This window comes from Mauremys reevesii, linkage group 1, assembly GCF_016161935.1.
Source record: "Mauremys reevesii isolate NIE-2019 linkage group 1, ASM1616193v1, whole genome shotgun sequence".
Classification (NCBI taxonomy): Eukaryota; Metazoa; Chordata; order Testudines; family Geoemydidae; genus Mauremys; species Mauremys reevesii.
In genome coordinates this window covers 161,159,009-161,182,578 of record NC_052623.1, presented here as the reverse complement: position 1 = coordinate 161,182,578, position 23,570 = coordinate 161,159,009, and the positions used below count along the sequence as shown (strand labels likewise).

Below are 23,570 nucleotides of genomic sequence, written 5' to 3'. Positions count from 1 at the left end.
GACATTTTTCAGAAGTGCCCAAGTCCCATTTTCAAAAGTCACTTAGGTGCCTTAATCTCACTGAAAGTCAATGAATCAATGAGTCTTAGGCTCCTAAGCACCTGAGTGACTTCTGGAAATGAGACTTAGGCTTCTAAATCACTTAGGAGCTTTACATTTTTTTTACTCTAGTTCAGTTTCGCCTTCCTCTGCAGCGTGGGGCACGGGTCACTTGCTGGAGGATTCTCTGCAGCTTCAGGTCTTCAAACCGCAATTTGGGGACTTCAATAAATCAGACATAGGTTAGGGGTTTGTTACAGGAGTGGATGGGTGAGATTCTGTGGCCTGCGTTGTGCAGGAGGTCAGACTAGATGATCATAATGGTCCCTTCTGACCTTAAAGTCTATGAATCTATGAGTTTCATAGCAGAGAACAGCTTGTATCCTTGGGTCCAGAGGGTTCAGTACAGAACTCAGGAAAAGGATAGGAAGATGGATTTATACCACCTCTGCACTCCCTGATCCCAGCACCTGCTGGGGGTTGATTTGACCTCAGATGTGTATTAGACCATCTCAGAGCTGCTCTAACTGGGATCAGTCCAGTAGTTTACCACAGAATGCTCCAACCTCTCCTTCTCCCCAGCATGCCTGTGACCTGGTCCTTACTCTTGGGGGAACAAACGAGGTTGGTTATGGATTCTGGCTATGCTGGCCCTAGGGTGACCAGACAGCAAATGTGAAAAATCAGGACAGGGGGTGGGTGGGTAATAGGAGCCTATATAAGAAAAAGACCCCAAAATCGGGATTGTCCCTATAAAATGGGGAGATCTGGTCACCCTAGCTGGCCCAAAGGCACCCTGGCATTCCCCTATGCCAGGAGAATCCCTAGCTAGCCACCTAAATCAGAACTGAAGCTATTTTCTGCCTCATTGGGGCTTAGGAGTTGGCCCAGAATCTGAAATGCTAATTGACCCATCTCCACTCTTATTGCCACATATCAAATCTTTTAGGGCTTAATTCTCATTTACACTGTGGCCCTTTGAACCGCTCTGGCAGAGCAAATAAGCATTAAGGTGGGTATAAATGACATTCACTCCCAAATCAAAACTCCTTTAGGGTGTCAGAGTGATGCAAAAAGGGGCCTTAAAGTAAATGAGAATTAGTCTTCAGAAACCCATTAGTGCTTGACAGCAAGGGCACTTACCCGGAGAGAGATAGATATCATAGCTTTGAAATCTCTTCTTGGACACTACAAATATTCAAAATGTATTGATTCTCTGTTCTTAATTCTTGTTATGGCCTTCCACTGTGTTGTGGGTGTATTAGACTCAGCTGAATTGCTCATTTTTTGCTGATTTATATCACAGACTGGATGATGTTTTTCTGTAAGTGATATATATATAGAATATTAAGATAGAGACAGCATACATGTTAAAATTTGTAATGTGCTGCTTTAATTGTGTTCTTATTGTATTATCAACATTTCTCTCACTTTTTTCAGATTGAAAACTCATTTCCACCAAATATTTCTATATTATACAAAACTGGGAAGCTGAAGGTGCAAATTGAGTCCCTGAAAGCTGGAAGTATCATTGTGAGGCTTAGAATCATTGTACAGGACCCTGAGTTTCCAACAGATGTGTCCACATTTGCTCCTATGCTTTCTTCTCTGTATAGAAGCTCAGTGTTTTTGGTTGATCAGCAGAGCACCTCAGTAGAAGGTAGAGCTTTTTTTAAATAGTATTTTCATAACCTGCAATAGCATTTACATTCTTTTTCAAAAATACTTTACATAGAAAGAAGGTACAGTGTTAAGGTGACAGCAATAGTGTTGTAAGGAAAATAGTGAAATCAGACCTCCCTTCACAGGCTTAGAACTAGAATGGGCCTCTTGCAACCCTTTGCCCCTCGGCCCAAGTGACTAGGGCAGAAGGGATGGTGGGTATCTTATGCCTCTATAGGCATCCTTCCCTCTGTTTATGGTGTGTGGGTCCTGATGTGGGAATGAGCAAAGCCTGGATTGGCCAGTCCCCGCCCCCCCACTGCTTTGTGGGATACTAGGAGGTTGCCATCTAGTGGGTAGCTGAGGGTAGTGTGTGGATTACTATCGGTATGTGCAAGACACATCCTCTCTGGAATACTGTATATTCAAGGCTGCTGCTGTTGTGTTTGATCCAGATTTTAAAAAGGGTAATCCAACATTTCTGTGATAAAAGTCCAGCCAGAGAAATTACCTGATGTCATCCCAGTGAAATGAGCTAAAGAACTGTGCATGGAATATATGTTGCAGTAGTCCTTTTTTGATCTACAGTACCCACTATTTTTTCTAATCAGATGGTTCTGGCATAAGGCTTCAAAACACAGAGCCAACCAGAGTTCAGACAGCTGCCAAAGGCAGCAAAATCGGTGGTTGGCTCTCTGAATAACATGGCCTATAAAAGCTTATTTAGCATGGTCAAGCAAAACACCCTTCCAACTTGCAGATCTGGGTGGATGGCATTAATGAAGAGACAAACTGTAGCTGAAGCATATATTGATCAAACGTTCATCTGATGCAAAGTGATAATGATATGTGCCAAAATATGTCATTGGAGTGTTTGCTCCTTGCTGCACATACATTATATGGGAATTTAGAGTGTGAAGGGATGAGGGAGGGCAAACGTTCTAAAATGTTTTAATTCAAAAATCCAGGAGAGTTCAAGTAACATTCTTACCCAGCAGCAGTTCCCCGGAATGGCATAGAGACCTACTCCACTCTCCTGTATAGCTAGAAAATGGCTCATATGTGTCTTAACTCTGGACAAACATTTGTTTATCAATAATTTCTGAAAACTAAATGCACAAAATAAAGCTGAAAACACAGGGAAAGATTTGTATATCAGGCTTTCCAGCTGTATCAAAATTGCATCTCCTAACGATTCCTGAATAGTGTGGCCATATCTTCAGCTGGTGTAATCAGTATAGCTCCATTTCTGTGAATGAATCTACACTGTTTTACATTAGCTAACAATAAAGGCTTGATTTGACACAAAGGGAACTTGGCATCCCTAAAACAGCACAGTTGAAAAAATCAGGAGGGCTAATATAGCTGAAAGTACTGGGGCCATAAGCATCTTTCTTTGGGATCATTTATTATCATTATCTATTATGTCTACTGTGGTAGTGCCTAATAGACTAACCAAGAATGGGTCCTCATTGTCCTAGGCATTGTACAGTCAGAGAAGTAGACAGGCCCTTCCCCAAAGAGCTGACAGTCTAAATAGACAAGATAGAAAAATAATACAATATGTATGTACCCTTACATATGCAAATATAACATACCAGCAAGTGAACAAAGTGATGGCCTGGAAAGAATTTTTAGAATTGTTTGAGTGGGATGAGGATTAGCTGGATGAAAAGACTAAGGCCAAAAATTACACTAAAAAATTAAGTCAACTCAGCTATGTCTCTCAGGGTGTTTAAAAAACCCAGACCCCTGAACAATATAGTTAAACTGACTTAACTCCCGGTGTAGACAGCACTAGGTCAGCAGAAGAATTCTCCCATCAACCTAACTATTGCCTCTCAGGGAGGTGGAATAACTGCGCTGATCGGAGAACCCCTCCTGTTGTTGTAGTGAGTGTCTACACTGAATTGCTATTTCAAGTATAGACAAGCCCTAAGGAAGGGATAAGAGACATTGAAGTGAGGGGTAATAGCATGGGAGGAAAGAGAGGAGGGAAGTATGGAGAGCAGGTGGAATGATGCTGATCTGAAAAGACTGGGGATGGAGTGGGAGACAGTTGGCGCAAACAACCAATCAGCACAGGACAAAGAATTTAGCTGTGGTAACTGTTATCTCATGGAATAAGGCTCTCAGTCTTGAGGCGTAAGGGAACTGGCATACAGGGGGCACACTCAGCAAAATGACAGGAAAACCTCACTGAAAATCCTCATGAGTAATGGAATGTGTAAATTATTTTATAATTAGAGAGGAAACTTCCTTCTAACAGCATAAAACTTTATCAAAAGTCACAGTGAGCCCATGCCTTGGTAAAACATTAGTGAAGTTCTTGCATTCCTCATGATGTGGTAAATCGTGGTACTTCAGCATCTATCAATAGGGTTGGTTTCAACTTAAAAATGGATGTGGACTTTGGATAAATAAAATATGACAATTAGCTCATGAGTCTGAAAGAGAGAGAAACAAAATGTCACCTGGGTGGGCAGTACCAAATGAAGCATGTGCTCAGGCACAAAGACAAATGCATGTGTGCACACACACTTTTCCTCTTCTATTTCTAGAATAGAAGTTTCCTTTGTTATAGAAAAAAATATCACAGTAATGAATCTCTGTACATTTTCAGAACAGGAGCCTAAGGCTATGTCTACACTACACGGCTTTTAGCAACATGGCTGTGTCGCTACAGGCGTGTCACTAAAAGGCGTGCAGTGTAGCTGCTGTTTGTCAGCTCTCCTGCCAACAAAAAACTTCCACCTCCAATGAGCAGCGTTAGTGTTGTCAGCATGAGAGTTGTTGTCCGCAAAACTTTTGTCTTTCGGGGTGGGGGATGTTTTCTGAACACCCCCGAAAGACAAAAGTTTTGTCATTCAGTTGCCAGTGTAGACATAGCCTAAGATGTTATGTTGAGCAACTCAATTTTCCAGTCCTTTAATCAGAGTGATTTGTACCTGGGACTACATTTTCAGTATAGTCTTTTTTTTTCAAGTGAACTAGTGCTCTGATCCTGTAAAGATTTAGCCATGAGAGTAATTTTACATGTATGAGTAATCACATTGAACTTAATGGGACTACTTACATATGTAAAGTTAATCACATGTTTACGGGTTTGATGGATTGGTGTCCAAGTGTTCATGAAAGATGTCAGAGAGAGCGCCCTGGAGAATTAAGTCTTATATTTAGCCACATACATATCACTGGCAGTGGTGGTGGAAGCTTTTTCCACTTTCCCATAGCAGGGCTCCTTTAAAGCATTTTCTTACATACCCAATCCATGGTCTCTCTCCTGAGACTGCCTAAAAGGGTATCAGCTATGACACTAGATTTTATGCTACTGCTTTTGCAAAGACACTTTTTTTTTAAAGAATGTGAGTTTTCACCCTTAGAACTGCCTTGTTCAAGAGTGTTCCCTGTCGGCATCACTTCTTCCAAATAAGAAAAAATTGGATCCAAAGTCTGTTTAAACCTAAGTACATTTCCAGTGGACTTGCTGATCCAGATGCATCCTGGGGTTGTAACTTCATTGGTACATGAAATCTCATGAGATGTGGTAAATTGAATTCAGTGGAGTGTATGATCTGAAGTAACTTGTTTCTCTAGTGTAAATACACATAGTATTTTCTAATGCCCAACCAACTTTCTCTGGTTTAAGCTTACAGTATGTCTTATTTTAAATCTATGAAAAAAATCTAAAGAATCCCCTGGCTAGAACACACATTTTTTTTTTGATCTGCAAGGATATCAAGATCAGTCAATGTTCCAAGTCACTCAAAACTTGGATCTCAGATAAACTGTGAGGACTGAGAACTATTTAAATAAGTTCAAGAGTATTTTGTGATTATTTCTAGTTATATCTCAATTCAGCAGAAAAGAGATTGTTTTACTGAGACTTTGGTTTTGGCATAACAGACTGGGACGAATGTGCATCTCGTTCAGAGAATGACTGCTGTATGTATGCAGAGTGTATCAATTTAATGGGCTCATACATGTGCAGATGCAAGACAACCATGGATACCAATCCATCTCGGCCTGGAAGAAACTGTGAAGGTGAGCATTTAGTTTCTTTTTTCAGGAAGAGTTGGAACATCATTTTGCCACCTCCACTTTATTTTTATTGTCATCTAGCATTTATATAGTGCAGAATGTGTGCACAGTACTTTACATATGTATATAAGACAAGATCCTTGCCCCAGGAGCATACAGTGTACCATCTCCTATGCTCAAGGGCCTGCATTGTGACCACCATCCTTCCAGGAAGGGAGAATTGGGTAGATCTCCCTTTGGAACCTCTCAATAGCACTCCTTAATCAGCCAAAAGGGTGGCTTTTGAGTAATGAGTTCCTGTGCATCTCAGGAGCTAAGTGCTCTCCTCACCGGTGATCCATGTCCTGCTGACCAGAAGAGAGGGAAACCAGGAATTGAATCTGTTTCTTTTGTGTATCAAGGCAGAGCAGTAAACCACACTATCAGACGCTGTTCTGAGTAGCTTATTGGGTAAATGTGTTGAAATTCACACGTCTTGCTTACATGACACTAAAATGATCTGACAGATTTTAAAATAAAATAGAGAATATTCTAATGTTTTATTCCTTCGGTTTGAACGTCCATTTCAGTGTCATACCAATGTTGTTACAGGTGAAATTGTGAACCCAGTTAGTGAAATGATGCCCCTATATGAATCAGGCAAGACAGAAATACCACCTGAAACAAGTACTGGACTGCATGCTTCACCAGCAATCACTGAAATAAGAACGACCACTCTCAGCTCCAAGAGGAGTACCACATTAAATATGCCTACTGTGCTGCCATCAAGTGGCACACAAGCATCAAGCAGTCATTCTTCCATCAGCAGTCCTCCAGTAACTCAGAGACAAGGCATGACATCATCAGTTGGATTTGAAAGAAATAATAGCACAATTGGTATGGAGGGTCCAACAACCATCAAAACACTAGTCGTGGTGACAGAACAATGGAAAGATGTAAGTGCGTCACTTGAAAACTCTATGGAAGAGACTTTGACTGGGGCACCAAAGCAACTGACTACTGTTACCAGTGCACCCAGGGATGCAACCAGTCAAGAGCAGCACACTTCACCATTGCCCATATTATCTATGGTTTCAAATACAACTTCTGCTGTTGAGAGAAATAAAACTATAGGAGAGACCCACATACCTCTCCAGGTTCCTGAAGCAAGTTCTCAGGATGGCTCCAGTACATCCCTGCCTACTACAGAGCACCCTACAATTTATACTCTAAATTCCACCCTTGATGTACATGAAGAGATGGGAAGAGTTAGCAACTCTTGGTCTGAGACATCTCCTAGAGAATCATTCTCAGTGCCACCTGTTTCCCCTGACTTCTCACCACCAGCTTTCAGTGCTACTACTTTCCCGAACACAGATTGTAGTAAGTATGCATCACAGCACTGTCCTGCATGCGTGGTAATTGTTCACAAGAAGAAAGAAGTCAGGGTTCTGAAAAATGCATAGTGTATGTATTGGGGTATGGGATGGGACTGACCAAAATTTAGTTTGTCTTTTTGAAATATATATTTTCTTGTAGGCTTGGCATTATTCTTAGGTACATTTTTCTAAATAAGCATGTCAGAGCATTGCCAAAATAACTGAACCTTCCAATGTTTTGATAGTAGTTTCATTGATTTATAACACTTTAGAAGTCTGTCCTCAAAAACAGTGAAGTGACTCATGTAACACCTTAAATGTTGCTCCATTTAACATTATGATAAACCTCTTGGTCCACAATGATCTGGGGAGGGATGCTCTCTCTTGCTATGACACTTGTAGGCTGCAGCCTACAAAGACTATTTGAAGTTCCTTTGCCAGCTGAGGGAGTGTTTCCCTGGCACAGGAGAACATAGATTGAGGAGTCTGTATAACTTGGTGTGTGTGGGAGGGGAGAGATGGTCTGATCTTGCACTTCCCTAAAAGTTGCCAGTCAGGCAAGGGTCAGCCGGATGCCTGAAAACCCCAGCAAAGAGGGGAAGTGTGTGGCGATCTGAGAGCAACTTCATGAAGACTTCTAATGAGGAGTGATTAGGGCAATGAGGAGGCATGATCTATTTGGATCTAGGAAGATGTACTACAATGGTTCTAATGAATTTTCCACCTTTTGATTCAGCATTTGGTTCTGAACCAGAGTTGGGGTTTGGATAAAAATTCAGGCCTTAAATTCTAATTATGGTTGTGTCTGGATCTGAATGTCACCATCTGCAAGTATTATATTTATTTACTTAATGTATTATTGAGTTGCGCCTGACCTGATTATTTCCGGTTGGCTCAGCCACTGCTTTCACCAATGTCTCCTGCTTTTAGCTTCTAATGTCCTTTCTGAAAAGGAAATGGAGAGTCAGTGTAGGCTTCTGCTTTACTGAAGCCTCTGCAGCCTTAAAGGAAATGCTGCTATGAGTGATAGTGGGGCAGGCAATGAAGACATTGCAAGTGTCAGTCTCTTCATCAGGGCCAGGTCACTGGATTGAGCAATGCCTCCTGTGAGGCCACAGGCTGTTTTTTGCCTTCCCTTTTTAATTAATATAGTAAACTGGGAACATAAAATGCTCACAATTCACCCTTTGGATATAAACAGAGAATAAAAGTGTCTCAACCTCACAGGAGCTAGTGTTTGAAGTAGCAGTCGGGAAAGGAGTGCAAAGCACGGGTTTACTTTATAAATAAAGGAGACACTGTACAGGCTTTCAGCACCTTCTAGTAAATAAACAAGATTTTGCAACTTGGAGGTTCTATGTTGAGGCCTGCCACTTCCCTCTGGCTCTGCCTGGGTCTTAGGGCTGACTGTGCTCCTCCTCACTGGAGATATTGGAAAACACCTGGCTCCCTATGCTTCTGGGTCCAGGCCAACAAGCAAACTGATAATAAAAATGCTGTGGTGGCATAAAGGAGCACGTGTTCTGCTTTTACTTTGCTCAGGGAAAATGTTTATATCTAGGGTGACCTGATGTCCCGATTTTATAGGGACAGTCCTGATTTTTGGGTCTTTTTCTAATATAGGCTCCTGTTACCCCCGACCCCCTGTCCCGATTTTTCACATTTGCTGTCTGGTCACCCTATTTATATCAGAAAAGAAAGTAGAGCCACCCTTACTTGCCAGTATGGCTGCTGCTTGCTTCTGCATGCCACCTACTGTGCTGCTCCTTCAGCTTCCCTAGTCTCTCCTCTACTCTGTTTTAACCACCTCTTACCCATCATCATTCGCTATCCATTATTTGCCCTATTTCCTTTCCCCAGCCCTTCCTCGGCTTCTGCACCTCTCCTCATTATCCACAATCCAGCACTAACCACTCACTCACCACCTCATTTCTACCACCCATCCTTAGCTTCCCCATGGCTCCCCTCATGTCCACTATCCACTTCTCCCCTTAACTCACTACTACCTTGGGGTTTGTCCCACTGTCTTTCTCAACATTTTTCTTCCCTCTTGATCTCTGCCTGTCTCTTTTTCCTTTTACAGTGTCTATCCCCGCAAGTTATCCTTTCTTTTACTCCTTCTAAATCTGTCCCTTCCCTGACTCCAGCCTCCCGGCCTTTCTGCCCCATTCTCTTCCTGACACCATCCTGTCTCCCGCTCCTTGGATCTCCTGCCTTCCCATCCCCTCAACTTCTGTTTACTCTATTCAGGCTCTCTACCTCCTTGGGCCTCATTTTATCTCTTGGAAACTCTCTCCCACTTGTTCCTGAGGTCCCACCCTCACTCCTCTCTGCTCTCTTGAATCCCCTCACCCCTTCTGCCACTTACCACCACCAGCCCCCTCTCCCCAGTCCCTTCTAGTGCTTTGTGAAGCTGCCTAGCACAGCACACAGGATGTTGGCTGGATGGCTGCTTCTCCTGCCCTTGCTGCAGGGGTGGCTCTAGACATTTCACCGCCCCAAGCACAGCGGCATGCCGCAGGGGGCGCTCTGCCGATCGCTGGTCCCGCGGCTCCGGTGGACCCTCCGCAAGCATACCTGCGGGAGGTCCACCGGAGCCGCGGGACCAGCGGACCCTCCGCAGGCACGCCGCCGAAGGCTGGCTGCCTGCCGCCCTCCCGGCGACCGGCAGAGCGCCCCCCGCAGCTTGCCACCCCAAGCACGCGCTTGGCGTGCTGGGGCCTGGAGCCGCCCCTGCTTGCTGCCTCCTCTGAAGATACTGAAAGCCAAGAAAGGGGACAGCCCAGGGACTTCTGCTAGCTACTGTGACTGAGAAGAGGAAACATCATAACAGCATTTGCTGGCTCGAGGCAGGAAGTACAGGATTTTTGAGGAACCCACCCATCTGCTCTGTGTGTCAAGGGTCCCATAGCATCTCCCTGGTGCAACATCTCTGCCCTGGAGTTTACCCATCCAAATACTCTCCTTATCTAATCTTGCTCAGCTTGCTATCGGTACAGGCTTTAGCCAGTATTAGACTTGTTTTATTTGTTAAAATTTACATGCAGATATTTTAATATTGAAAATTACCTAAGTAATGGTCACTGAAGTCAGAAACTTGAACATGGCTAGCCTTTCTAGAATCCGTTCCAAGGCTGCAAGACAAACTGCAGCAGACACACTGAGTAAAAATGCTTAAATTCCAATAATCTATCATTTAATTTTAAAGGCATTCCTTCTGCAACAGAATCATTGTAGAGTAGAGAGAGCCTGCTTCAATAGTTAGTTCTAAGAGAGATGTGGTACTTTTCCCCCTTGCCCCAGAGGTTTGATTGATGATAATTTCTTTTCTTCCCAGTACCTGTCCCAGCTCAAAGGATTATTTTCTCCAGTGTGACTAGCATCAGCTTTCATGTAGCCTGGTCCACAGAGTCTGCACTGAATCCTGCTTTCCGATTTCTACTGCTTCGGGAAAACCAGCTAATATCAGAGGCTAAAATCCAGAGCACGAGCCTGACAGTGCCAGGGCTAGAACCTGGGATCTTGTACACAGTTGAAATCATGACAGAAGTTTGTGGCAAGGAAAGTAAACCAGCACGCCAGAAAGTAAAGACTGGTAATTTCATTTAGAAACAACTCTTATGATTGCAACTTAAAGGGTTAGCTCTTACTGCCACTGAAATCAATGACGGAAATGGACTTCTAATTATAAGAGAGCACATGGCCAGGACAGGGTTTGGTAGACATACTAAGGATGATTTAGTGGCAGCTGCTGGATGTGTGGACAGGTAGAAAACAATGGGCTGACAACGACTGCAAATTTAACTGTGGTATAAAGTCAGCACTTGAGGCTGGCACTGGAATTGTACAATTGATACAAATCATGTCTTGTGAATCGCCTCTATTCTCATTCATAGGCTTGGGATGTCTCTGTAGCAATTACAGCAGTTGCTTCTGTGGGAAAGTAATACTGGGAAATTATTTACATTAGTTTGACCCGATTCAGCAGGTAGAAACTAGGAAGAATACCTACGCCATGTGCCAGACAGCTTTCTGCAGAACACCAATGGTCTGTGGATCACATTCTCCTAAATAACTGTTTTCTGATTTTGCAGCTGTTCAAAAACTGAATGGATCAGTAAGAATAACAAATGTGAAATACACTGCAGGCTTGAACAATGCAAGTAGTGAAGAGTATCATAACTTTACACAGCTGTTTCTTGGTGAAGTAAGTTGATTAAAAATGGTCATTATTTGTAAATGCTCTTCATAAAATGAGGAATATGATTGGCCAATACATGTACCATACATGTATCCCCATATACCTAAATGAATTGAGACCCATTGATTACATTAAAAAAAAGAGGAAGCATGGTGTAGTGGTTAGAGGATGAGCCCAGGAATCAGAAGTTTGGGAGTTTATTCCTGGCTCTCTGTGCCTCAATTTCCCCATCAGTAACATGGGGATAATCAAGCAGACTTAATTCATAGGCATGTTTTGAGGGGCTAATGAATGTTTGTGAAGCACTTAGAAATCTTTGGACTGCAAGGCACTATATCAATGCAACTTAATACTGTTGTTGTCCTTTCTCAGATCCACTCATGTCTGATATAGTAGAGATTTTTATTATTATCCTGTTTCATATCCCCTAATTTTACAGCCTATTTTCCCCACCCTTTATTAGGTCAGCTTTAATATCACATTTAATTAGGGCACAGAATACCAAACTACCTTGGAAGATCTATTTATCTCCTGTAACAGTCTTGTAATTCAGAGGGACTTCCTTTGGAGGTGCCACCCTCCTTTTCTTATTTTTTGGCTAATCCATCAATTGTTTGTCTTTGTTGTTCCTTTTCACATTTATTCCACAAACACCCAGGTCCTTTTATATTGGAAAACCAGTGGACATATTCCAGCTGTCTGTCTCCTCTCACAAGTCTGCGTTACTGATACATTGTTCGGGAGATTAATACTGACAATGATAAATTCGTGATTGACTATTCTAGAACTTTTCATCCAAAGACAGCAAAGCACTTTAAGTATCCATGAAATACAGCCATCTCTGGGATGCAAAGTGGCAACAGTTTAACCATGCCCAAGAAGAGTTCAGGATAGAAAGTGAAGAATGCTTTATGCAGCATGAAAATACAGGGGAATTTTGATAGAGAGAGAATGTATAAGATATAAAATAACTTCCCATTGTTGCTAGTTTACACCTTCCCTATGTGCAGTCAATGGGTCACAGCTTTCTTGAAGCTGTTTAGGCCTCAGGCTGACACATCCTAGCAATACTTGTTCAACAGCCATAAAATGAAAGTGACATGCTCATGCAAAGTAAAAATGCAGCAAGCATCCACTGACCTCCCTCTTATTCAGCATTGTTTTATGTTTCAGGCTATTTTGGATATTAGAACCTTGATCAAGGCCTTGTCCCACTCCCTGTCCCTTTCACATTTTATTAAAATGGATCAAATGAAATATTTTATCTTTATGCAGCATACGATCAACTTATCTGCTCCGGAAAATCATTGACATAAGTAGTTTATCTTTAAAAAGATTAGGTAGCAGAATTAAAGTAAGACTGATAGCAGTGTAAGCTAGGTCACACTGATACCCAACACTCATGCTTTAGGCTTAAGTTGGTCACCTGTGAAAATAAGGAAATAATTGTTCCTTCCAACAATACTACTGGCCAGGTGTATTATGGAGTCTTTCCCATCCATCTGTGAACCATTGGACATAAGTCACTGCCCGAGGCAAAATACTCTTCCTCCTGATAGTGTCTTATGACAATTCTTGTGTTCCTATCTGTCAAAGAAGAGAGAGTCTGGAAAATCTTTACAATTTTCTTTTTGGGATGTAAGGGCCAGACCTTGATCCTATTAAAGTAAATGGGAAAAGTCCCACTGATTTTAAGAGCAGGATCAAGCACCGGTTAAGTACACTTTGCCAGAAGGTTTCCTTAAATCTGTTTTATGGAATTATGTCTTTGCAATCCACATATATTTACTTATTTATAAAAATCACCCTATTTTAAAAAATGACTGTAGTGCTTTGTAGAGGTGCTAGATTGACAATGCTGGAGATTGAAATCCTGTTCATGTTACAGTGTGGAGAAAAGCAAGATGTAAAAGCCTGAATTGACAGATTGCACTGTCAATGTCCAAGCTAGCTTCCCCATGCTGTTCTGCCACTTTGTAACAAGGTGGCTTGCCCCATGGGCTGGAGAACCTGGGGTTAAACCAACCCTGATTACAGATGAGCCCCACCTAGGGTGACCAGATGAGATGAAGAAAATATCGGGACACACGAGGGAGGTACTCAATAAATTGGACCTCAGGATTGTTTGAACTACTTTTGAACTGTGTGTGTTCTTAAAGGGCCCTGAAAAGGGGAAAAACAGAGGCAGGCTGCTATAGAGAAACCTTTGGCCCTGGCTTGGAGGAACTGTCACCGAGAGTGAGAGGGTAATTCTGTCTCTGGGCATGTTCCTCAGCCTCTCTGTTGAGTCTGCCAAGAAGGATGGCAGTTAGTGTCAATTGTGGGGGTGGTTTGGGTGATGTGAACTTGAGTCTATTAGTGCTGCACTAGGGTGCAATTTTCTTCCAGTTGGCCCCATCATAAAATGCAGTAGGTGAGGACAGCAGCGATGGGGGGCAGAGTGGGAGGTGGGAAGTATTGGTACACGTCATCCTAAATAGCAATAGCTTATTCTGTTAAAATAGCCTCTTACTCATTTTATTATCAGCCTCCAGGGTTTCATTGCAATTCTAATTCTTTCCCGCTCAACAGGGCTCCCTACATATGTGTCTAGAAGTACCCAGATTAGGTACTGCCTGTATTGCTAGCATTTTGCCCTGGATCTGTCGGCAGGGTGGCTATTATCTCTAACCAGCACCCTTCAGAAATTACTACTGCCTTTGACACAGACAGTCACTCCACTCTGAACCTATTTCTGTCTCTTACCCCTCAACAGCACCAAACCTCCAGCCATGTTATTGAGGCTCCTTTAATTTCACTAGCATTTCAGCCTGGCTTCCCCTGTCTCCTCCGTGAGGGCTGCTTCTTAACTTTGGGTTTATCTCCCTCCTGGTTTTCTCACTTTACCAAAGGGGGTTCCTGTCTCATGTTGTAGCTGTTAGTTTGCCAGTGTTTTCCTCTTCTCTTGTAACTCTCCTTTTGGCACTAATGTGCCTTTTGCTTTTTACCTTTTAATGTACTATACTGCAGGTGAAGGTGTAATTGTAGCACAGCTGTGCTAGCTTTCATCTAGCTAGCACAGGTAACTATTGTAGTGAAAACCCAGTGGCATGGACTTCAGGGTGGGTTAGCCAACCCAGTACATACCCGCCATCTCCCCAGAAGCTATTACTTGGATAGCTAGCCTGTGCTGAATCCTATTCCACCACATCTATGCTATGGTTGTTACCTTTGCTAGCTAGATTAAAGCTATCTTGGATATGCCTACCTGTGCTACAATGACACCTTCACTTGCAGTGTAGGCATACCTTTTACCTGTTCTATTTAGGAGTTCCTGGTGTTTCCTTTGTACCCTGATCTAACCAGCAGACCAAATTCAGTGATGAATCTGTTTGGATGCCACCTGAGGCATGTTGCATGTATGCGAAGAAGACTGAAGGTATTATAGCTAGATTTATTTCCTGGTAGTAAAACCTCAAAGCAGAGGGATGGATTTTCCTTTTTAATATAATTATTTCTTTTAAGAAGTCAGAGAAAGAAATTTCCTTTCCTTTTATATACCATGGAGCTCCCTCCGCCTCCCGCTTTTATCACACATTATTTTAATGGTAGGGCATTGTTAAGTAATGCAGTAATCTGAAGAGAGAGGCTAGTAGTGTCACCTAGTGGCTAACTATGATGTGAACATAACTATAATGTTTTCCGGGTGCTTAGCTCTGAATAAAATAAAATAAAATAAAATAAACCCTCCATTAAAATGGAGTCCACAAAACAAAGCTAATTGTGAGAAGGGAATATTGGTGAATGCTGAGGAAGGTCCAAGGGAAGATTGCAGACATACTTAATGGCTGTAATTGAGATAACAAATATGAAAGATGAAAATTTAACACCAAAATCTAGCCTTATCTTTCATGATGTTTCAAAGTAAAGGGGAGAAAGGCCCCACCCCACTGTTTGGGAAAGTAAGACTTTCTTGGATTTTGAGTCCAGCTCTGATGTGGCACCCTGGATATTCCTTCCAAGAGCAAGTAGGTGGGGAATGGGTGAAGCCTGTCTCTACCCCCAATGCATTGGAGAGCAGAGCTGGACTAATGGGAGGGGAGAAACTGCACCCTGCAAAATATGTCAGTTTACTCCCCTGGCCCAGGAGCAAGGAGGGAGTGGGGAAGGAATTGTGGCTGTCCTGGAGAGCGCAGCTGTGTGCTGCCACTTACTGGTAGCCGTGCCTTTCCCAATCTAGCCCTTAATAGAGAAATAGCCTGAACATAGCAAAGCTGCTCTTTGTCTACCTCGCAAACATTGATCTATGAAATGCTGCTCACTTGAGAGCTTGATCGAGAGCTTGATGGTTTGATACGATTTGAGAATGTATGTATGTATGTATAAATATCTTCTTGCTACATGTTCCAGTCTATGCATCCGATGAAGTGGGGCTGTAGCCCACGAAAGCTTATGCTCAAATAAATTTGTTAGTCTCTAAGGTGCCACAAATACTCCTGTTCTTTTTATGGATACAGACTAACACGGCTGCTACTCTGAAACCTATTAGCAGCTTCTGAAGCAAGAACGAGAGGAGAATAGGGCCCTTTATGGACAAATTCAGTGCATCTAGATATTACACTGGTGGCATATTAGAAGGCAGATAGAAACAGCAGTTTACTCAGCAGTCTAACTTTAAAGAGAGAGAAGGCTATGTCAACAGCGTACAGTGTTGCTCTCCCATATTCATTCTGCACATCCTTTGCACATATATTGTGAAAGGTTTTTAATCTATGATAGATACATAAAATATTATCAAATCAGCTGACTTTCCTATCTTTTTATTTAAAGTTATGTGATGGATAGTGGTTTTATCAGTTTTCCTCAGCACAAAACCTACGGCCTCTCTCAGAAACTCTGTATTATTGTTGTAGGCTCCTCCTGTGGAACTCAGTGTGGCTGGGATGGGTCATCTCAATTTTCATCTCATAGACTCATAGACTTTAAGGTCAGAAGGGACCATTATGATCATCTAGTCTGACCTCCTGCACAATGCAGGCCACAGAATCTCACCCATCCACTTCTATAACAAACCCCTAGCCTATGTCTGAGTTATTGAAGTCCCCAAATTGCGGTTTGAAGACCTCAAGCTGCAGAGAATCCTCCAGCAAGTGACCCGTGCCCCATGCTGCAGAGGAAGGCGAAAAACCTCCAGGGCCTCTGCCAATCTGCCCTGGAGGAAAATTGCTTCCCGACCCCAAATATGGCGATCAGTTAAACCCTGAGCATGTGGGCAAGACTCACCAGCCAGCACCCAGGAAAGAATTCTCTGTAGTAACTCAGATCCCAACCCATCTAACATCCCATTACAGACCACTGGGCATACTTACCTGCTGATAATCAAAGATCAATTGCCAAATTAATTGCCAAAATTAGGCTATCCCATCATACCATCCCCTCCATAAATTTATCAAGCTTAGTCTTAAAGCCAGATATGTCTTTTGCCCCCACTACTCCCCTTTGAAGGCTGTTCCAGAACTTCACTCCTCTAATGGTTAGAAACCTTCGTCTAATTTCAAGTCTAAACTTCCTAGTGTCCAGTTTATATCCATTTGTTCTTGTGTCCACATTGTTACTAAGCTTAAATAATTCCTCTCCCTCCCTAATATTAATCCCTCTGATATATTTATAAAGAGCAATCATATCCCGCCTCAATCTTCTTTTGGTTAGGCTAAACAAGCCAAGCTCTTTCAGTCTCCTTTCGTAAGACAGGTTTTCCATTCCTCGGATCATCCTAGTAGCCCGTCTCTGAACCTGTTCCAGTTTGAATTCATCCTTCTTAAACATGGGAGACCAGAACTGCACACAGTATTCCAGATGAGGTCTCACCAGTGCCTTATATAACGGTACTAACACCTCCTTATCTTTGCTGGAAATTCCTCGCCTGATGCATCCTAAAACCGCATTAGCTTTTTTAACGGCCATATCACATTGGCGGCTCATAGTCATCCTGTGATCAACCAATACTCCGAGGTCCTTCTCCTCCTCTGTTACTTCCAACTGATGTGTCCCCAATTTATAACTAAAATTCTTGTTATTAATCCCTAAATGCATGACCTTGCACTTTTCACTATTAAATTTCATTCTATTACTATTACTCCAGTTTACAAGGTCATCCAGATCTTCCTGTATGATATCCTGGTCCTTCTCTGTGTTAGCAATACCTCCCAGCTTTGTGTCATCCGCAAACTTTATTAGCACATTCCCGCTTTTTGTGCCAAGGTCAGTAATAAAAAGGTTAAATAAAATTGGTCCCAAGACTGATCCCTGAGGACCTCCACTAGTAACCTCCTTCCAGCCTGACAGTTCACCTTTCAGTATGACCCATTGTAGTCTCCCCTTTAACCAGTTCCTTATCCACCTTTCAATTTTCATATTTATCCCCATCTTTTCCAATTTAACTAATAATTCCCCATGTGGAACCGTGTCAAATGCCTTACTGAAATTGAGGTAAATTAGATCCACTGCATTTCCTTTGTCTAAAAAATCTGTTACTTTCTCAAAGAAGGAGATCAGGTTGGTTTGGCATGATCTACCTTTTGTGAAACCATGTTGTATTTTGTCCCAGTAGAGGAAATAAATTGGATGTATTGTCTGCTCTCTCTTGTTACTGGTGTTCAAACTCTTTAACCATGTGGTAGTATCAGTAGTAATGCATTGTATTTACATAGTGCTTTCCATCCAATGATCTCAACATGCTATTCAAAGTTAATTAATTTTCAGCCTCATAGCCTATCTAGAGCTTGAGACACAGGTCAATATTATCCTATGTGGAATATATAGGGAAGCTAAGGCACAGAAAGGTGGAACAGCTTGTCCAAACACGGGCAGCAAATCAGTGGCACAGCCAGAAGTAGAACTATGAATTCCAGTCCTGTGTACACGAGACCATCCTTCTATCCAAAGTAGTACAAAAGGTTGTCGCTATAGCCTAGTGATTGTGGAGATTCAGTAGTCACTGGGAAAGGCTGTATTTTCTCTTTTCAGCCCAAGATAAATTCCAGAACATCTACATATCGTTTAAGTGTGTATTATAATTAGTCATGATCAGCTGCCCTAATTGTAGTGCTCTGAGGGTAAATAGTCACATTCAGATTATTTTAGAGTTATTTTCTGGCCTGGCCATGAGGCTGTTAGGGAAATGTGGGAGCCTGGGACGTGTGTCCAGGTGGCAGTTAGGATCTGCAGTGATAGTGCAAGACTCCCATGGAAGACTCCTGTGAAACATTTTTGAGTTAGTCTGGGCTGAGGCTGCGTGGAGATACTGAAAGCACGAGAAACTGTTTTATTATTTCCCCTCTGACTTGATCACTGGGTAGAGATGGAGGCCAGATTTACTCTTAATAATACATAGAGGAACTTTCTGTACCAGGCTTGCCCTCCGTGGAGATCCACCCTGAGGGAGGGCAGGGGGTGGTATGGCTGCTACATTCACTGAGGGTTTGTGCTATGGGAGCATCTATAAGATAGGGTGGAGGTTCCATAGGAGATTGTTGGCAGATACTGTTGCAGAGATGCCTACTCTGGGCATCCCGAGTCCACTCTGCCCATGCTGTCTCCATAGCCAAAGCCTCTTAGTATTGGGTTGCACTGTCTCCTTAAAGGCCCCTTGATGGAGGGAGCATTGAGGCTGAACGGTACCAATGGAATCTCTCTCCTTGGCAGGCTAAGTGTTACCAGGGACCCCTGCCAATATCTATGCCTACCTCCTTCTGTGTACGCCCTGACCTGAATCATTCCTGTGTTTTATATTAACAGTTAAATACATATTTGAGCCGAACAGGAGTATTCAGAACATTCAGTATCTTCACAGTATAAAATTTAATTCATACTGTCTGCTCATATTCACATGCATTATATTTTGATCACAGGTACGGAAATCTCTGCCTCTTAACCGTCTTCAGGAAATGGATCTTGGTTTGATAAAAATGCTGATAACCAGTATTACTAATGGAAGCATAGTGGTAGGTTTCGATTTACTGACTGCAAAAGACTTGGATATCCACAACCTTTCCACAGCTTTTCATGATGTCTTTAAAAATAGTTCCTATTTTACAGTTGACAACAACAGCCTCTCCATACGTGGTAAGGTGCAGTTTTATATCACTGTAATTTTTCAAAACTAGCAACAGGATAAAACCTGTCTTTTTGTTTGTGATTTAGAGAGTACAGCATCTGTGACAGTGTGGATGAAAATCCCATTATCTTTTCCTTAGAACTTCTTCCAGTTCATCCCATGAGCTCTTTCAGAGAACTTCAAAAGATACAGTGAGATGTGTGGTGTAGCAGGGCTCAGATGTAGACCCTCAGTTTGGTTCAACCAGGGCCACTAGTTATTGTACAGTTTCCTCCTTCTTACAGATCATTGATAAAGAAGATAAATAAGTCCAATGATTGGTCCAATGATGGTCCAATGATTGACTGCAGTATAATCCTTTTTTATAGAGCTCCTCAAATTGATGTCTCTGTATAAAATAATTTCTAATCCTTCTGTTGACGATACATCAGCAAGTTTAGTATCTACACCACATCATGCTTATCCAAATAATATTCTTCTAACCTCTCAATTAGAATTGCAGGCAGGACAGTATGGAAAACTACTAAAATAGATTTATTCCATCTGGTGCATTCTCCTTGCCTGCCACACTTACAATTGTTTATCAAAGAAGGCTATTGGTTTTGTCAGACATTCTGTGTCCTTTATAAAGCCATGCTGCACAGTGTTAATCAACATAGAGTCCTGTGGCACCTTTAAGACTAACAGATGTATAAGCTTTTTATGCTCCAATACGTCTGTTAGTCTTAAAGGTGCCACAGGACTCTCTGTTGCTTTTTACAGATCCAGACTAACACGGCTACCCCTCTGATAGTGTTCATCAAGTTATTGTTTTCTAAGGGCCAGATTCTCTGAAAGTAGTGCACCGCCAGTCTACAAAAGCTGAGTGCAGATTGGATATTTCTATATCTATTTGGATTTTTAGTGCCCATTTTTGGCTGTGAACACTTATTTTGAATCTCCTGCATGTAAAACCGAAATACATGTTCTCCTATGGCACAGAGTCTGATTTACATAAGGCACTGAAATCCATGCTGTTGACCACATGGTGGTGCTTCTTCTCTACCTTCACCACAACCAGCAACACGTGTCTCATTAATAATAAAAGAATGTCCATATCATGGTAGCACCTCATTGAGAGCAGGGTTATATATGCCCCCTGAAACTAGCATTAGTCTGAGGGGCTTCAGGGACAGAGTTAACACGAGCCACCTATAGTGGTGTGGTTAGTGAGAGTAACAAGTGGAAAATTTGAAACCCACCTGTGGCTGTGTTTCCATTTATACACAATCCTGAGTAGAACCCGTACAAAAATTGAAATTTGTAACAAATATTTGTCCTTGAAATTCTAAATTTTGGCCGAAGAATGGGAAAACAAATTTGATGAAACTTTCCCAAACTTTTTGGCCTGTTTTTCAACCAGCTCCAAATATTCTTTAAATTACCAGCCACCCTCTTCCCTTTTAAGAGTGTTGAGTCTGTAGGATGGAAGAGTCTGTTTGGGAGTAGTCCCTTGTGACAGCTATCAGTTTTGGGGGATGGGAGAATTAATTGGGTGTGCTGAGGGGAAGGGGCCTGGGGGAGCCGCCCTCCCATTATCAGCTGCCAGCAGTGCCGCTGGAGGCTCTTGCTAACTCTGACCTTCCAGGCACTGAGTATTCTTGCTCTGCTAGCATCAGCAGCTTCCGGACTGTGTGTGTTACTATCTCACAGATAAACAACATGAGAACTAGTGTCTAGGGTACCATGATAGTAGTTCCAGTTAAGGAATAATCACAATGCCAGTAATACATTCTCTCTCTCTCTCTCTTTTTTAAAATAATAAAAAACCCCAAACTCCTAATCCCAACAGATTATGATGAGTGCGAAAGAGAAGAAGATGACTGTTCCCCAGATGCATCATGCCACAACACATATGGGAGCTATCAGTGCAGCTGTAATGAAGGATTTGCTGATCTCAATTCAGAGAGGCCCGGGAGAAACTGTGAAGGCAATATTGTTTTTCATTACCTAGTGATTTATTTGAAATTATAATGATGGTGTCTTCATAAAATCATTTGGTTACATCCACTTTTGGTGGAACTCCACTTTGGTCCATGGAGGTATACTAGGGATGACTTTGGCTCAATGTGTTCAACCACATGCTACTGAAAAATATGCATATTTTAATGTATTTTGCATATTTCTGTTATATTTAATTGCATTTATTATACTTTTGCTCTATCATAAAAATTTACTGTATGAACATTTAATGGGCCCAGTCCATTCTTTTATTTTTTTTTCTTTTAACAATGATTTCTCTTTTCTCATTTTCCCCCTTAAAGGTAAACAGAATTGTTGATAGTACCAGTTATTTTCTTTCATGAGCAGTAATAGATGGGACATCAGAGATACAAGAGACTAAATCGGAGTGGAAGCATTTATGTTATGGGTTATAGTATTGATAAATATTGATGTTATAACTCATTGATTTGTCTTTAGTTAATGCATCCAGCCGATGCCACCTTTCCTCAAATAATTTATTTGTTCATCTAAAATAGGTCTTTCAGTTTCTCATTTCTTTTGAACCACTTTTCTATGGATTGTATTTGTTTTTGTAACCATAGTGATGAAATGTGTGTATTGGCTGAAATCTCAAGTATTGTAAATAGATGCCTACCTTTTTTAGGTTTCAGTAAATCAGGACATTTTCTTAGCACTGTGATTATAAGGATTTGGGGAAAGACATTTCTGAAATAACTCCCAGATCCTTTTTCCTGCCATGAGATCAGTAATTTTTCAATTTAGGAGATTCTCAGAAGATATGAAGATAGTTTCCTAGGAAATATATTTGTTTAAAAATTTGGATTGGTGAATACATGCTATTTGTGCATATACCGTATTTTCCGGCGTATAAGACGACTGGGCGTATAAGACGACCCCCTAATTTTCCAGTTAAAACATAGGTTTTGGCCTATACTCGCCGTATAAGACTACCCCCCCTTCTTGCTGGAGCCATGATGGGGCCGCTGGATGTGCGGTAATACAGTCAGTGATGAGCTGCCAAAATCTTAGGAACCGGTTCCCTACTGGGTCTTCGGCGGCACGGCTCCGGCGGCTGAAGGACCCACCACCGAAGACCCGGTAGGGAACCGCCCAGTGAGTACACCCCCCACCCACGTCCTGCCCCCCCTCAGAAACCACAACCCATAACCCCCCCTGCCCTGCTCCTTGTCCCCTGAGCACTCCTTCCCAAGACCCCCACCCTAAATCCCCCCCAGGACCCCACCCCCTGCCAAACTTGCCCCGCTCCCTGTCCCCTGACTGCCCCGACTTCATCCACCACCATCCCAACAGACCCCAGGAACTCCCACGCGGCGCCTACCCAACCCCCCCTTCCCCATCCCCGTCTGCCCCCCCAGAACCTCTGCCCGATCCAACCCCTCCTCCCCCACCCCAGGCCCAGCCCTGGCCTGGCCTCGTACCCCTACCAGGGGCCAGGGTCGGAGCCGCAGCCGCAGGGCCCGGCTCCCCGGGCCGACACCGGGACTGGCGCCGCAGCCGCGGGGCCTGACTCCCCGGGTCCGGCCAACACCGGAGCCGGAGCCGCGGGCCCGACTCCCGGGCCGACACCAGGACCGGGCGCCGCAGCCGGGCCCGGCTCCCAGGCCGACACCGGGACCGGCGCGCAGCAGCGGGCCCGACTCCCGGGCCCGGCCAACACCGAGCGCAGCCGCAGCCGCGGGCCCGACTCCCGGGCCGACACGGGACCGGCGCCGCAGCCGCGGGCCCGACTCCCGGGCCCGGCCGACACCGGGACGGCGCGCGGCAGCGGGGCCCGACTCCCCTGGCCGGGCCAAGCGCCGCAGCCGCTGGGCCAGGCAGGTCCAGGTCCGCGCAGGCGGGACCAGCCCGAGCCAGGGGTGCTTGGCTGGGACCGGGCTGGGGCGCTCGGCCAGGGCCAGGAGGAGCCGTCCCGCCCCCTCCCCCACACGCCCGGCTTACCTGCCCGCTCCTTTTTTCAGGCTTCCTGCGAACATTTGATTCGCGGGAAGCCGGGGAAGGGGAGGAGAAGGAGGGCGGAGCGTTCATGGGAGCGGTGTCATCTATTAAGCCTGCTCGGATTGGCTGAGTCAGAGAGGCGGGCTATTACAACCTTTGCCAATCCGAGCAGGCTTTGTATGCATTAATAATAGAATACACCAGTGAGACCCCT

General features: G+C 43.4%; 1 protein-coding gene and 1 long non-coding RNA gene across 8 annotated transcripts in view; one reads left to right on the top strand and one right to left on the bottom strand.

The window, feature by feature from the left end:
- The window catches only part of UMODL1 (uromodulin like 1), a 110,255-nt gene that overhangs the window by 67,894 nt on the left and 18,791 nt on the right, over positions 1 to 23,570 (top strand). For 6 of the 7 annotated variants that reach the window (XR_005597620.1, XM_039534944.1, XM_039534907.1 and 3 more), the window contains exons 10-16: positions 1,480 to 1,699; positions 5,608 to 5,745; positions 6,334 to 7,104; positions 10,438 to 10,695; positions 11,195 to 11,307; positions 19,191 to 19,404; positions 21,228 to 21,365. Coding sequence is in view for 6 of the 7 variants with exons in the window: in XM_039534944.1 (XP_039390878.1) it covers positions 1,480 to 1,699; positions 5,608 to 5,745; positions 6,334 to 7,104; positions 10,438 to 10,695; positions 11,195 to 11,307; positions 19,191 to 19,404; positions 21,228 to 21,365 (1,852 nt within the window). In the remaining variant the exon portion in view is untranslated. The remainder of the gene's footprint in view (positions 1 to 1,479; positions 1,700 to 5,607; positions 5,746 to 6,333; positions 7,105 to 10,437; positions 10,696 to 11,194; positions 11,308 to 19,190; positions 19,405 to 21,227; positions 21,366 to 23,570) is intronic. The other variant, XM_039534956.1, reaches the window with a different exon arrangement.
- LOC120403644 lies at positions 4,066 to 23,394 on the bottom strand. Its single transcript, XR_005597639.1, has 3 exons — positions 23,360 to 23,394; positions 7,976 to 8,045; positions 4,066 to 4,148 (listed from the first exon to the last, which is right to left on the bottom strand). It is a non-coding gene; the product is annotated as an uncharacterized LOC120403644 (long non-coding RNA).